Source organism: Myotis daubentonii, chromosome 3, assembly GCF_963259705.1.
Source record: "Myotis daubentonii chromosome 3, mMyoDau2.1, whole genome shotgun sequence".
In the NCBI taxonomy this organism is placed as follows: domain Eukaryota; kingdom Metazoa; phylum Chordata; class Mammalia; order Chiroptera; family Vespertilionidae; genus Myotis; species Myotis daubentonii.
Window position 1 is genome coordinate 32549821 of NC_081842.1, and position 16123 is coordinate 32565943.

Below are 16123 nucleotides of genomic sequence, written 5' to 3' on the forward strand. Positions count from 1 at the left end.
AAGCCGGTCTGTCCTTGATGCTTGACACAGTCGCTGCAGGGAAGAAACTTCTGCACAGCATATGTTTCAAGGGACCTGGCGTATATGGCATACTGTTCTTAATATGTTTGCTCACCTTCTTGGCGCTATGTGTTTTAACCAAGGTCACCTCTCCGAGAAAGGTTGATTCCCCAGGTAGGGATTTTTCCCTGAAGTTTGGAAGGGAATAAAACCCTTTAACTAAATGCCAGGCGGGTAGTTAATCACTTTAACTACAAACAATCACCCTTAAGCTACATAATCTTTACTCCCTGGAATGGAGATAAGAAACGCCCTAACCTTTGGAATAGAAATTGACAGGATTAAAATCAACTGATATAAATACAGATGTAACAAGACAATAAAAGACAGAACCTGGCTAGAACCTGGCTGGAGAACCTGGCTAGGCTGCTGATCAACTGAACGCTGTCTCCGTGTCATTCCTTCTTTCCCTACTCCATCTACGTCTTTGGGGACCCCTGGACCTGCTGGGGTTGGACCCCAACAATTGGGACCTTAACAGGGTTCCCCTAGGCTCCTCATCCTCTTCTCGCCATTGCAGTTGGACTCAGCAGCCTGGTGTGCACCGCGTGGCTTTTGCGGGAGAGATTCTGGTGAGTTGTGGCAGGCAGTCGGCAGCGTTTGCGGTTGGGGAAGGGACGCTGACAAGATAGCTAAAGTATTGGTAACACCAAGGGAATCTGTCACAATTTGAAAATATAAGCAAAATTTGATTTCCAGACACTACAGAAAAAGAAGTAAAAATGCGTCCATTGCGAATTTTTGTGAATGACAATCGCCTCGTGATAGCAAAACACTCTTCTGTTTATCCAACCCAAGAGGAGCTGGAGGCAGTCCAGAGCATGGTGTCCCATACAGAGCGGGCTCTCAAAGCTGTGTCTGACTGGATTGATGAGCGGGAGAAAGGCAGCAGGGAACATGCCGAGTCCAAGGACTTGGACGTGCCCCCAGACGATGAGAGCAAAGTAGGGACCGGGGAGCAAGAGATGGAGCATATGACCAGAACCCTGAGGGGTGTAATGCGTGTTGGCCTTGTGGCAAAGGGCCTCCTGCTGAAGGGGGACTTGGACCCGGAGCTGGTGCTGCTATGCAAGGAGAAACCCACAACTGCCCTCCTGGACAAGGTGGCTGACAACCTGGCCATCCAGCTCGCTGCTGTTACAGAAAATAAGTACGAAATACTCCAATCTGTCGATGATGCTGCGATAGTCATAAAAAACACAAAAGAGCCTCCATTGTCCCTGACTATCCACCTGACATCCCCCATTGTTAGAGAAGAAATGGAGAAAGTATTAGCTGGAGAAACGCTATCAGTCAACGACCCCCTGGACGTCCTGGACAGGCAGAAATGCCTTGCTGCCTTGGCGTCCCTCCAACATGCCAAGTGGTTCCAGGCCAGAGCCAAAGGGCTGAAGTCTTGTGTTATTGTCATCCGGGTCCTGAGGGACCTGTGCACCCGAGTGCCCACCTGGGGTCCTCTGAGAGGATGGCCCCTTGAGCTTCTCTGTGAAAAGTCCATCGGCACAGCCAACAGACCCATGGGTGCTGGCGAGGCCCTGCGGAGAGTGCTGGAGTGCCTGGCGTCAGGCATAGTGATGCCGGATGGTTCTGGCATTTATGACCCTTGTGAAAAAGAAGCCACTGATGCTATTGGGCATCTAGACAGACAGCAGCGGGAAGATATCACACAGAGTGCGCAGCATGCTCTGCGACTTGCTGCATTTGGACAGCTGCATAAAGTCCTGGGTATGGACCCTCTGCCTTCTAAGATGCCCAAGAAACCAAAGAATGAAAACCCAGTGGACTACACGGTTCAAATCCCCCCCACTACCACCTATGCCATTACGCCAATGAAACGCCCAATGGAGGAGGATGGAGAGGAAAAGCCTCCCAGCAAAAAGAAGAAGATTCAGAAGAAGGAGGAGAAGGCAGAGCCTCCCCAGGCCATGAATGCCCTGATGAGGCTGAACCAGCTGAAGCCTGGGCTGCAGTATAAACTGGTTTCCCAGGCGGGGCCGGTCCATGCCCCCATCTTCACCATGTCTGTGGAAGTAGATGGCAGCTCATTCGAGGCCTCCGGACCATCCAAAAAGACTGCCAAGCTGCATGTGGCCGTCAAGGTGTTACAGGACATGGGCTTGCCTACCGGTGCTGAAGGCAGAAACTCCAGTAAGGAGGAGGACTCGGCTGAGGAAACTGAGGCCAAACCAGCTGTCATGGCCCCTCCACCTGTGGTAGAAGCCGCTTCGACCCCCACTGCTGCCTTTACTGCAGATCCCACTACCGAGCAGGGGCCGATTCTGACCAAGCATGGCAAGAACCCCGTCATGGAGCTTAATGAGAAGAGGCGTGGCCTCAAGTATGAGCTCATCCCAGAGACTGGTGGCAGCCATGACAAGCGCTTTGTGATGGAGGTCCAGGTAGATGGACAGAAGTTTCAAGGTGCTGGCTCAAATAAAAAGGTGGCAAAAGCACATGCTGCCCTTTCTGCGCTAGAAAAGCTGTTCCCTGATGCCCCTCTCTCCCTGGAGGCCAATAAGAAGAAGAGAGCACCTGTGCCTGTCAGAGGTGGACTGAAATTTGCTGCTAAGCCACATAACCCTGGTTTTGGCATGGGAAGCCCCATGCACAACGAAGTGCCCCCGCCCCCAAACCTTCGAGGGCGGGGAAGAGGAGGGAGCATCCGTGCTCGAGGTAGAGGAAGAGGATTTGGTGGGGCGAACCATGGAAACTACATGAATGCTGGCGCTGGGTATGGCAGCTATGGGTATGGAGGCAACTTGGCAACAGCTGGCTACAGTCAGTTCTACAGCAATGGAGGGCATTCTGGGAATGCTGGCAGTGGCGGCGGCGGGGGCGGAGGTGGCTCCTCCGGCTACGGCTCCTACTACCAAGGTGACAACTACAGCTCCCCAGTGCCCCCCGGGAAGAAACAGCCACAGGGGGGCCAGCAGAAACCCTCCTGCGGCTCAGGCTACCAGCCCCACCCAGGCCAGCAACAGTCCTACAACCAGAGCCAGTACAGCAACTATGGCCCCCCGCAGGGCAAGCAGAGAGGCTATAGTCACGGCCAAGGAAACTACTACTCCAACTCCTACAGCTACGGTTCAGGCTACAGTTCAGGCGGATTGTCGTACAACCCAGGGTCACATGGGGGCTACGGAGGAGGTTCTGGGGGCAGCGGCTCATACCAAGGCAAACAGGGAGGCTACTCATCACAATCGAACTACAACACCCCCGGGCCCAGCCAGAATTACAGCGGCCCTCCCAGCTCTTACCAGTCATCACAGGGAGGCTACGGCAGGAACGCAGACCACAGCATGAACTACCAGTACAGATAAAGCCCTGAAGGTGAAGATTTGTACCTTCTGCACTTACCCCTCCTTGTTGTAAGATTCAGTTTTATGCATCACAGTTAACATGTCTTCAGCCCCTTTGGGTCCTCTTGCCCTACCCTGTCCTGTGACCCGTTCTGTGACCCATATTTAGCCATGTTTGGGACTCCATGTCTTCAGTGGTTTGTTAGTTGCCATTAAAACTTTGTCCGAGCAGAGTTTTCTGAGTTCTTACAGTTCAGTATCCCTCTGTCTATTTACAATTGGTGTTAGTGTTAATTCAGTTTGTCTTGAAATAGTTACAGAAGGGATACCAGCGTTTTAACCAAGGTCATCCTCTCTGAGAAAGGTTGTTTCCCCAGGTAGGGATTTTTCCCTGAAGTTAGGGAGGGAATAAAACCCCTTAACTAAATGCCAGGAGGGTAGTTAATCACTTTAACTACAAACAATCACCCTTAAGCTACATAATCTTACTCCCTGGAATGGAGATAAGAAACGCCCTAACCTTTGGAATAAAAATTGACAGGATTAAAATCAACTGGTATAAATACAGATGTAACAAGACAATAAAAGACTGAACCTGGCTGGAGATCCTGGCTAGGAATCCTAGCTAGGCTGCTGATCAACTGAACGCTGTCTCTGTGTCATTCCTTCTTTGCTGACTCCTCCACACCTTTGGGGACCCCTGGACCTGCTGGGGCTGGACCCCAACAAGGAGGGAGCCCAATCCCTGCAGGCCTGATCCAGACAGGAGGAAGCCAGATCCTGTGAGTTGAGCATCTGTCCCCTGGTTGTCAGTGTGCATCATAGTGACTGGTTGACAGGTCGCTCAGTCATTCAGTCATTTAGGCTTTTATATATATAGATAAGCAGGAGCACAGGAAGACACTAATTTAGGGCTCAGGCATTTAGTGTTTCTTTGAAAATATATAGGTTCTACTATTATGGGGAGGCAGTGCTATTATAATCTTTGTAATGTTAGAATCAATAGCCCTAAGTTCAAACCCTGACTACCAACTTCTGCCAATGACTTAATTTCTTGAAATCTCCGTTATTCTATATTAAAATAGGGATAATGATGCCCAGTGTTTGGTGTTGTAAGGAATAAATGTGGAACCTCCCAGAGAGCTCTTGGCACCATGCCTGGCACACTGTGGGGCTCCACAGGTTTTGGTTTGCTCCCCACTCCAGCCTTTCAGTTGTGAGCAAAGTGGATGCAGCCTGTGGTGAAAGCCTTCCAAACGCCTCTGGGTCAGGCAGCCTCTCAGAGATACCTGAGGCCCCATAATTAATGAGTCATGTCTATGGATTAAGCATCACCTCACTCTCCTTGCAAATGCCAGCATGTTGAATCCCTAGAGAATATGGGAAACTTCGTTTGGCAGGTATTTTTTGCCTGCTGGGAGAGGACTGGGATGGGGGATCTGAAATGGGACATGGACCCAGAGAGAGGAGCCACGGGAACAAAGGAGAGTGTAGTGTCCTTTGCAAATTGGTTCCGGCAGGAGGGCCTTGGCCAGAGCAGTGCCATTTTGGGCCTCCTGAGGGTTGATGGTGGCAGTGAGGTCCATGTGAACCTTAGGGGATTCTCAGAGTGCTTGGGTAAAGAAATGAGCGGGTAAGCATTTTTTTCTTTAACCAGAAAAATCTAATGTCATAACATCCCCAGACAGGAAAGCAGAATGCAGACTTGGCAGTGAATCACAGAAGGAAGAGCGTCTCAGACGGAGCCTGTGTCATGAGAACTTGATGACAAACAAAGGCCCAAGTCCCCCCACCCCACCCCCACGTTGGGAGATAAGGCTGGGGAACAGACAGCTCCATCATTTCAACTAGATGTAGTGGGTGGGGGAGGGAGGCTGGAGGAGATGGGCCTCACACAAGTGGTCCTCCTGCTCTAGGCTGATGAAACCAAACGCACCAGCTCAGGGTAGTAGGAAGGGGTTGCATTGAGTGGGGAGGAGGGGCCAGGGAGGAGAACAGGTTGCATTGAATGACTTCCATGGTGCCCACCCAACTTGCCATGTTATGATTCCATGATGAGACCTAACAGGCCCTATGTTGCCCAAGGAAGCATCAATAATTCAGGTCTACCAGAATTGTGAACTGGTACTCTTCATTTTTTACAAGTTTATTTACTCCCTCTCCCTCCCCTCCCCCATTAGGTTTAGTACAGATACAAAGGAACATTATGCAACTAAAATAAATGCCCTTGCAGAAAGCTATTTAATGGCAAAGAAAGAAAACGCAGGTCACAAAAAGAGTATGACCCCATTGTTATTTAAAAAATAGAAAAGACTGGAAAGATATCTCAGGCGTTAACTCTGGTGCTCAATTATGGAAATCTTTCTTTTTTATCTCAGTTTTTGAAATTGTTTACAAATAAGCAAGCATTATCTTGAAATTAAGAAAAGGAAAAATTATTTAATTTAAAATACTATTTAATTTTAAGAATGATTTAATAATTTTTAAAAATGTCCACATAGAAAATGGCAGTATTTTACTAAATAGGAGTATAAACTATATACAATTCTGTCTCCTGCATTTAAATATTTTCCATGTTGTTAAAAATATATCATAATTATATTTTTAACAGCTACATGGTATTTCATTATATAAATATATCATAATTCTTGTCTCATTTCCCAATTGTTGGCTATTTATATTGTTTCCAACTTTTTATTATTGAAAATGATGCTACAATTAATGTCTTTTTAGCTCGTTAATTTTCTGATAGCTTTCTTTGAAAATTAGCCCCCTACAGATTTTATCTTACCCCTGATTGCCTTGGTGGGATTGAATTTTAGTATTTACACAATGGCACAAACATCTTTTTCTTTCTGACTATATAATGTTTTTTAAATAGTGTCCCTCTCTCACACTGAGATTTTCTTATAAGCTTGTTAGGCATTGAATTGCCAAGACAATTGTCAATCATAGATTCAAGCCTCAGAGACCACTTTGTCCTGCGTCCATTTACAGGAAGGAAGCTGAGGCCCAGAGAGGTGAATTTACTGACAGAAGAACACAGGGTTAATCAGTGACGGAGCTGGAATAGCAACTTCATTTGTATTTGCCAAGGACCTGGAACTTCGGAGGCTCATGAACAGTAAACAATGATAGCACAGAAGACAGAGAGAATGAAAACAGACTTAGTGGTAAGAGGGGGAAGGAGCAGATAGACAGATAGGAGCGGGGAGGGAGGTTTGATTAGGGGGAGAGAAGGAGAGAATTGAGACCAAGGACATGAATGTGTAAAGCAAACAAGGAAAAGGAAAAAGAAAATGAGGAAGTTACAATATTGACGAGACAGCCCATTAGCCAGGACAAGTGGAACAGGGAAACTGAGACAGACAGCTGAACAAACGGACAGCAATTTGCACCAGATACAAAAGATCCCCTTCCTAGAGATAACACTAAGCCTCAGTTGCATTTTAGCTCCAGACCCAGAAAAGTAGCAAAACCAGGTGGGTAACACCAAGACCAGCTGCAGTGACTAATGAACACTTGCCCCATACTGTCTAATCAGTGAAGACCATGACCCTGAGGGAGCACACCTAGAAAGCTGATGAATATACTATTGATCCTCCCCTTAAATCCTCCCCTAAACCCCCAGCCTTTAAAACCCTTCAAAACAAAGGTCTTGATCTTCTTCCGGGGAGCACACCCATGTCTCTCCCACCCTCCTCCTCCCTCACAGGCATGTATCTCCTAAACTCTAAGGCAGTGGTTCTCAACCTTGGCTGCACATTAGAATCACCTGGGAATCTTTTTTAAATCCTGATTTCTAGGCCTCATCCTCCGGAAATTCTGCTCTAAGGGATCACAGGAGGCTGCAACCAGGCAGCAATGGGTCGTAGCAGTTTGTCTCAGAAAAACCCCCTGAATCTGTCCCCAAGGCCCCCTTTTCTCTGACTTCTTAGTGAGCCAAAGTGGACCAGCCTAGGTTCAGTTCCCCAGCCTTTCCTCTAAAATTCACCTGGACTCCTGTTGTGACATTTTTCCTGCACAGAGTCAAGTACCCACACACTACCAGCTGGCCCTAGGCAGACCTGCTCAGGGTCAGGTCCCCTTTCCGGTAACAATGAGACCCTTATGGCAGGGAGTCTCAATCTTGACACAGTTGGGCCCGTTAATTCTTTGTTGTGGGTGGCTGTCTTGTGCACTGTAGGATGTGTATCAGCATCCTTGGCCTCTACCCACTAGAGGCCAGTAGCACCCCCTCCCTCCAAAAACAATTTCAATTGCCAAATGTCCCCTGAGAGGCAAAATCACCTCCAATTGAGAGCCACTGTTTTGTGGTATTGCTCTCCAATGATTCCCCTGGAGAAATAATCTCCCCACCTCCCCTCCCCCAATTCCTTACTGCTGGAAAGACATCTAAAACATCTCCTGAAAGAGGAAATTGGAAGCAAATTGTTCGAACACAATTTATAGAGTGCCCCAAAACAGTAAGTCTGTGCTGAAAGACAGGGAGGGAAATGATTAAATAAAGCCCATTTGTCAGATAAAGAAAATGAGACCGGAAACACAGAATTTGCTTTAGGCACTAGGATGAGTCAGACAGAAACATGAGTTTAGGCTCTGACCTTTAGAAAGAAGAAAAACAAATTTATCACTAGCCCCTCCCCCTGTAATCTTTGTGAGAACAGGAAGGAAATCTCTGCTCTTCCTAGAAGCTGATGAAACATCAGGATTTGAAAGAGACATTTAGAAATTTTTTTTTTTTGAAGGACAAAAGCAGAGGGTGGTACTGATTTTTTTTTTTTAAATAGACATTGTGCACCAAACACTAAAGTTTTTCATGCACATTATCACCCAAGCCCTATTATTATGACCATTGGGTAGATGGGGAGCTGAGGGTCAGAAATTAAGTAGTGTGTCCAAGGCCGTACAGCTAAGTGAGGAGGCCGTTTGCAAAGCAGGCCTGCCTGATTCTCAAGGCCATTTATCTCTTGGCATTCCTGCCTCAAGGCCATGGACAACCTGCTTCTCTAAGCCTGCTGCTGTTTCATTTCTGGGTGTTTGATAAGAAACCCCACAGTTCACCTCATCATGGACACGTGCAGGAGTACTGGGCACTGCTTGTGACAGAGGCGAGGTCCTGGGAGATCCCCCGAACTTCACCTTCATCCCAGCTGTGCAGGAAAATCCACAGAATATATCTTACAAGGTGCTGTCGACGTCCAGGCCCTGGGCTCGCACCCATCTCAGTCCCTTCCTCTGGTTGCTTGTCACAAATCAGGAGCTACCCGCCCTGCCCCAGCCCCCAGAGCACGGCTGCCATGACACAGCCAGACTTTCCTGCTCCTGGCATGATGCTTTGGTTTCTTTCTTTCACAAACTCAATCAGACTTGTTTGGAAGACCTCTGTTTAGATGCAGTGTTTCTCAACCTTCCTAATGCCGCGACCCTTTAATACAGTTGCTCGTGTTGTGGTGACCCCCAATTTCATTGTTACAAATTGAACATAATTAAAGCATGGTGATTAATCACAAAAACAATATGTAATTATGTATGTGTTTTCCGATGATCTTAGGCCACCCCTGTGAAAGGGTCGTTCGACCCCCCTAAGGGGTCGCGACCCACAGGTTGAGAACCGCTGGTTTAGAGCAATTTTAGATTCACAGCAAAAGTGAGCGGAAGGTACAGAGATTTCCCATAGGCGCCCTGTCCCACACATGTATAAGCTCCCCCGTTACCAAATCTCCCAACGGAGGGGTACATTTGTTCCACTTGACGAACTGACATTGACACATCATAGTTACAGAGTCCATAGTTTCCATTAGGGTTGACTTGCCAGGGTTCTTGTCCCAGCATCAAGAAGGGTTCAGGAATCTGGAGAAGGCTATGCGTAGATGACATAAGAATCCAGAGACTTGCCCTAACCAGTTTGGCTCAGTGGATAGAGCGTTGGCCTGCGGACTGAAGGGTCCCAGGTTTGATTCCGGTCAAGGGCATGTACCTTGGTTGTGGGCACATCCCCAGTGGGGGGTGTGCAGGAGGCAGCTGATCAATGTTTCTCTCTCATCGATGTTTCTAACTCTATCCTTCTCCTTTCCTCTCTGTAAAAAATCAATAAAATATATTTTTAAAAAAAGAATCCAGAAACTAATAAAGAGTCCGGAGACGAAATATAATTTTGAAAGGCATTGGGGGTCAGAGGAGCTTAGCTAAAGGAGCTAAGTTCTAAGATCTTAAGTCTAAGGCAGCTGTCCTCAACCTGTAGGTCGCGACCCCTGGGGGGGTCGAACGACCTTTTCACAGGGGTCGCCTAAGACCATCGGAAAACACATACATAATTACATATTGTTTTTGTGATTAATCACTATGCTTTAATTATGTTTAATTTGTAACAATGAAATTGGGGGTCACCACAACATGAGGAACTGTATTAAAGGGTCGCGGCATTAGGAAGGTTGAGAACCACTGGACTAAGGCCTTAGGTTCTCCTGTCCCCAAGATCCCATGCTTTTTATTAACACAATTTGTCCTGAGGTGAGGCAGAGATATACACTTCAAAGGGTCAGGGTTTAGTACAGAGTCCATTGTCAGAATGGGGGAATTAGCCTACGGCTGTTCAGGTGTTTGGCCAGTAGGAGGCAATAACATGTAGATTAAGATGCCCTTTAGCTGTCTGGCAGCCAAGAAATCAATTTAATGTATCCTATTCAGGTTTGGGGAAATGCCTTCAGCCATTCCCAGATTCAGCCCTGCTATCATGCTGGGATTGGTCTCCAGCATTGACTTTTGCTGTTGACTTTCTAAATTTTTAAGAACTTTTTTTGGGGAATTATATTTGGTGTTTTTAAAATGAGCTTCTATGAGATTTCATTTTAAAAGCCATTTTGTCTCCACTGAAGGGAGGGCTGCAGGAGACAAGAGCTGTTTTTCAAACCTTTTCCCTTGTGTGAAATATCCTGAGTTATTTGGATGTGTAGCCCAGATGTCACATGCCTTCCCTTGCTCCCAGGATGACAAATAGTTATAATAACGATAATAATAGTAATAAATGAAATAACCTGCTTAGTCTGAGCCAAGCACTTTATACAAGAGCCATGCACTTTTATACTTTGATATGAGGAAATGAGGTCCAGAGACCGGACTTGTCTGAGGTCACCCAACTAAAAAATTCAAAACCTTAAAAGACAAAGGAGTGAAATATTTCAATCTGATTAAAGAAGATTTCTGCTTTCAGGCAAGCTGCACTGAGGCAGTTCCGAGAGCAGCCTTGCTTCTTCCCACAAATATTTACTGAAATCCTACCGTGAGCCATTCAAAGAAGGATGGCGTCTCAGGCAAGATGAGGATTCCTCGTGTGTGATTTCAGCACTGGATAGAGGCGTGCGATGTCGTAAGAAAGTCTTTGCAATATGAAAAACCTTGCCTATTAAACACCTCCACCAGGCGACCCCCCTCTCCTTTCCTTTCCCTTCACCAGGGAAGGCACCAGAGTCGACACCTCTTGTTTGTTCGTCTTTACCCACTCATCCAGGCTTCCTCTCCTCCTCCAGGAAAGGCTCCCCAGGGCCAACATTGCCCTCCTAAAGGCCAGACCTGGTGGGCAAGCAGTCCTTACCTTACTCATCTTCTCTGTGGCATTTGACACTCTTACCAACTTCCTCTTCCTTCAAACTCCCTCCCCTTGAAACTCCAGCAACTTCCTGCAATCACCCTTTCTCCCCCTCACTCCTCTGAAGCCCCTTCTCAGCATCTTTTGTTATAATTAACTAGAGGCCTGGTGCATGAAATTAGTGCACCAGTAGGGTCTCTAGTTCTGGCTGGCAATCAGGGCCACTCTGCAGAGCAACCGATGGGGCAATCAGGCCCCACCCGCTGGCACCCACCTTGGCTGGCCTGGTGCTGCCTGCTCACCAGTTCCATCCCCCACCTCTGCTACAGGTCAGGGCCTGGGGGCTGGGGGCAGCTCCTGCATTGAGCATCTTTCCCCTGGTGGTCAGTGGACATTATAGGGACCAATCATTCCACAGGTCATTCCCCTGTTTGGTCAATTTGCATATTAGGCTTTTATTATATAGGATTTCAAGGTTTGGAACTTTAACTGTGCTTTGTGCATAATTAACTAACAATGGTTTTGATGTTTTTCCCCCCAGCTTTCTCTTTTTATAAAAATCTTTATTGTTGAAAGTATTACATAGGTCTCCTTTTCCCCCCATTAACCTCTTCCAGCCCGCTCCCATTGTCTGTGTCTAATGAACTTGTATGCATATATGCATAACCCTCACCACCTCATTGTCTGTGTCCACAGGTTATGTATATATGCATACAAGTTCATTGGTTGATCTCTTCTCACCCACCCTTCTCTGCCTTTTTATGAGGTTCAACAGTTTGTTCATGCTTTTATGTCTCTGGGTCTGTTTTTGTTCATCCGTTTATTTGGTTTATTAGATTCCACATATAAATGAGATCATGTGATACTTATCTTTCTCTGACACTTTGCTTAGCATAATTCTCTCTGTTGCAAATGGTAAGAGTTCTTTCTTTTTTATTGCTGTGTAGTGTTCCATTGTGTAGATGTACCACAGTTTTTTATCCACTTATCTTCTGATGGGCACTTAGGCTGTTTCCAAATCTTAGCTATTGTAAATTGCGCTGCTATGAACATAGGGATGTATGGTTTTGATGAACTAAATCAGCATTATACCCACCTGGGGGGTGGGGAGGATGAGAAAACTGAGAGGCCCACAACCGGCCTTGAGTTAGTGCAGTGATTCAGTGAGAAGTTTAGCTCCCAGCTCTCTCACAGCCATGAACTTGACTGTGTCTCTTCCAGGCATTCACTGTCAACCTTCATAGCAGAAGCAGTTCATTGTTTGCTCTAAACTTTATTTGGGAAAGACAAAGCCTGCTGGACATGGAAAGACCACAGGTTTTGGGAGAGAGCTGGGCTTAAAGGCCTAGACCCATGAACACTTACTATGTTGGGCATTAATTTGAAATGTGCATTTTCTGAAGATACCAGCTTCGGGTGGTTGTAAAGGGTTATGGATTTAACCTCCTGGTGGCTGATTGCACAGCCACATTCCAGAAAACACAACACTCCTTCCAGTCTTCCCAGAATTAAGCTCATAGAGTTCCAGTTATAGAAGAGAGCCATTCTGGGTAACGCAGCAGATGTAAATTGTGTGCCCGAATTGATTTTGCATTAATTTATCATAGGTTATTTCCATGCTGCTTAAATACCATTTTTTTTAAAGCTTTTATGGAATTGTATTGTTAAAGCTCATTTATTTCCACTGAACAGAGGGCTCCAGGAGGCAAGAGCTCTTTTTCAAATCCTTCCCCTGTGGGAAGGTATTTTCACTGGTGAGAAATTCTTGGTAATGAGCTGTCTGTTTGCACAACTCCTGCATGCTCGTTCTGTGTTGCTTCTGTATTCTTCCTTTTGCAAGACATCATGGGGCATCAGCATTGGCTTTCATACTCGCTTAGAGGACCAGCCCTGCCGCCCACTGGAAGTGAGTACAGCGGTGGGTCCTGTGGGAGCCTGGGGGCTCAGATAAAGGCTCTGTGTGCCCTTGCCACACAGGGGGGCTCACGAGCCTTGGGGTCTGGGCTCTTGGCTCTACTACTTGAACCAACTTCTCTTAGAAACCATCCGATAAAGAGCAAAAAGGTAATCTATAAACCCATCTGTTTTTTTTCTTCCTTTTTTGAGGGAGGGAGGACGGGAGGGAGGGAGGAAGGGAGGGAGATGTGGGGATGGGGAGGGTGGAGAGAGAGAGAGAGAGAGAGAGAGAGAGAGAGAGAGAGAGAGAGAGAGAGAGACTGGCTCAGATAGAAGACATAAGCATGATACAGAAGCTCTTCTTTCAGCTTTGGAAGCATGAACTTGCTAATATATAGAGTGACACAGCACAGTAACAGCATATCCATGGTTCTTTCTATCAACTATGGTGGAAGCAGGCAAAGGGCCTGCAGCTACATGTGGTATTTTTTGCTAGCCTTGCGTTTATTTTTGAGATCTTTTGCAAGTGGTTTGATTAATGGACCCCTCATTCCCAATTACATACTAAAGCACTGAGTATATTTTCATGGAAACTACTGGAAAGAAATGGAAGATGAATGGTGTTCCATCCAACCATACCACAGTGATTGTGAAATTGACAATTTGTGAGTGGTGAGAAGTTTGGCAGTGAGGTTGTTAGGATATCTGCTATCCTAAGACTAATTCAAGAGAAGACTCTGTACTCAAGGACAATTAGACTAAAAACTCCCTTTAGGGATGTAACTTGATAGGATAAGGTAATTTGCTACAAAGCTGATGCATTTACCAGGAGTCTTCTCATTTTTAGATTCTAGCACCACCTAGAGGAGAGAATAAAATGTCTACCCCTGAGTCAAAGGCATCTTTCATTTCTATTAACCATTTTTTTCAGTTTTAAAGCACCACCTTCGTTTTTATAACTCATTTGATATTCAGGTGATTGTCTTTAAGGTGAGAGTTTCTATTCATTTTGCCGATGAAGAAATTTATCTCTCCGTGGCTTACTGTGCAAAACATTTGACCAATTTTTCATGTGGCCGAAAATGTTATCCATGAATCAATGCTTCTTTAAATGGATTTATTCAGATATAATTTACATACTGTAAAATTCACTACTGTTAAAATGTACAACTTAATAAATTTTGGTAAATTTACTGAGTTGAGCAGCCATCATCATAATGCAGTTTTAGAACATTTTCATCACCCCAGAGAGATCCCTGCTGCCTCTTAAGCCCTTTTCCAATCACCAGCCCCAGGCAGTCACCAATCTGCTTTTTGTCTCCACAGGTTTGCTTTTTCGGAGTGCTCCACAGGAATGGAATCATACAACAGGTGCTCTTTTTCCGCTGGCTTCTTACATGTAGCATAATGTTTTTGAGGTTTATCCATGGCACAGCATTAACCAATATCTTACTCCTCTTTACTGCTGAGTCATGTTCCATTATATCGATAGACCACATTTTATTTGTCCATTTATCATTGATGGACATTTGGGTTGCTCCCATGTTTTGTTTGTTTTTGCTATTATGAAGAATGCTGCTGTGAATATTGGCATGCAAGTCATTTTTTTAAGCAAGAAAATGTCATTACTAAAAAGGCAGCCAGTGAATAAAATGTGTAGAAGAAGAGTGATTATGTGAATTGTCTATCTTGGGGAGAAAAATTAGGACAATCTGGAGATGCCCAGGGAGAAGGCATCTGGTTCCTGGGTTCAATATTTATGCTTAGGAAATAGGGGGCTCTTGGAACCACCCTTGAGCAGAAATACGGAAGTGTGAGGAAATAATTCAGGATTTGCTTTGATGGACTTGCAGAATTCAAAGGCAATTCTTAAGGAATTTCCTCTTGTTGAGTCAATACAATATGTAGCAGCTGCAGACTTCAGTAATGTGCCTGAGGTTGGGAGTTCATTTATAACCCCTCCTTGTCCTCAAGAGGACGGTAAAGGAGCCCTTTTAAAGTTAAAATAAACTGAGGGGCCAGATGCATCTGAGTCCAAATCCAGCTTCTGCCAGTATGTTCAGGGCCTTGGCTGGTCAGTGTTCTCATTGGTACCCTGCAAGGCAATGGCACCTACCTTACGGGGCTGTTGTGAGGACTCACTCAGATGGTGTATGCAGAGCACTTAGCATAGGGCCCAACACACAGTGAGGTTTTCTTTTCCTCTCTTTGTTTATTCCTCACTGGAGGATATGTTCATTAATTCTAGAGAGAAGAGAGAGAGAGGGAGAGGGAGGGAGGGAGAGAGAGAGAGAGAGAGAGAGAGAGAGAGAGAGAGAGAGAGAATGTGAGAAAGAAACATCACTTGGCTGCCTCTCCTATGCGCCCCATCCAGGGATTGAATCCACCGCCCGGGTATGTACCCTGACCAGGAATTGAACCCACAACCTTTCAGTGCCTGGGACGTCACTCTAACCAGCTGAGCCACACTGGCCATGGTGCACAGTGAGTATTATGCTATTTTTTAGGATTGGATTGTGCTCTAGATACCCAGAAATAGTGACATTGACCTCTGCTTATTGCTGAGAACCTTTTCAGCTTTTCATTGGGTGTTTCTGGACCCAAGTCCTGTGGAAGAGGCACATAAGTTTCCTTTAGAGGTGATACAATGTTTGTGGAAGTGGAACCTCATAAGGAAAAATATTATCACGCAGACTGCCGTAGGCTGGTAGGAAGAATTAGTGCAAATCTGAAGGGATTGATTTGGACTTAGGGGGATAAACACCATCATGATGAGTTCGCAACTCATTTTGCATATAAAATCCTTGTCTAAGACTCTACAGAGTTTTCCCTATGGAAGACAGTCAGAGGTCCTTGGGTTTAGTAAAAACGTGACGCCCGTGAGGAGAATTATGAAGAATACAAGTACTCAATAATAGGCAATATGTCAGATGCAGTAATTGCCAGTTGTAAGTAGTCCTTCCCGCTGTCTCTCTCCTTATCAGCTGTGCACCTATCTGTGGTTAAGAAAACAGGGCCCGGACCATATGAAGTCTCTGTGAGAACAGGGAATGAAATATATATTTTGCCGCCAGAAAAATATGTCAAACACTCAACAAAACCATCATCTTTAAAATGACACAGCAACATATTAAAAATATGCAAACAGGGGACTTTTCCTCAAGAAAATTCAAGGCTTTTCTTTCATTTGGGGTGGGCACATGAGTACTCCTTGAGCTTCCCAGGCCTTTATATTCACCCAAGTGGTAAATTTAAGAGGCTGGCGTGACCCCAAGTCCCA

At 45.7% G+C, this 16123-nt stretch overlaps 1 protein-coding gene across 1 annotated transcript; it reads left to right on the forward strand.

Moving 5' to 3' along the window:
• The first annotated feature begins 567 nt into the window (after positions 1–567).
• On the forward strand, positions 568–3494 carry LOC132230107 (interleukin enhancer-binding factor 3-like). The gene has a single exon (XM_059687035.1). The coding sequence runs from the start codon at positions 783–785 to the stop codon at positions 3378–3380; it is 2598 nt and encodes an 865-aa protein (XP_059543018.1). The 5' UTR covers positions 568–782; the 3' UTR covers positions 3381–3494.
• The last annotated feature ends 12629 nt before the right edge of the window (positions 3495–16123 follow it).

Coding starts and splice junctions, on each gene's coding strand:
- LOC132230107 (XM_059687035.1), top strand. CDS start 783: ATGCGTCCATTGCGAATTTTTGTGAATGACAATCGCCTCGTGATAGCA.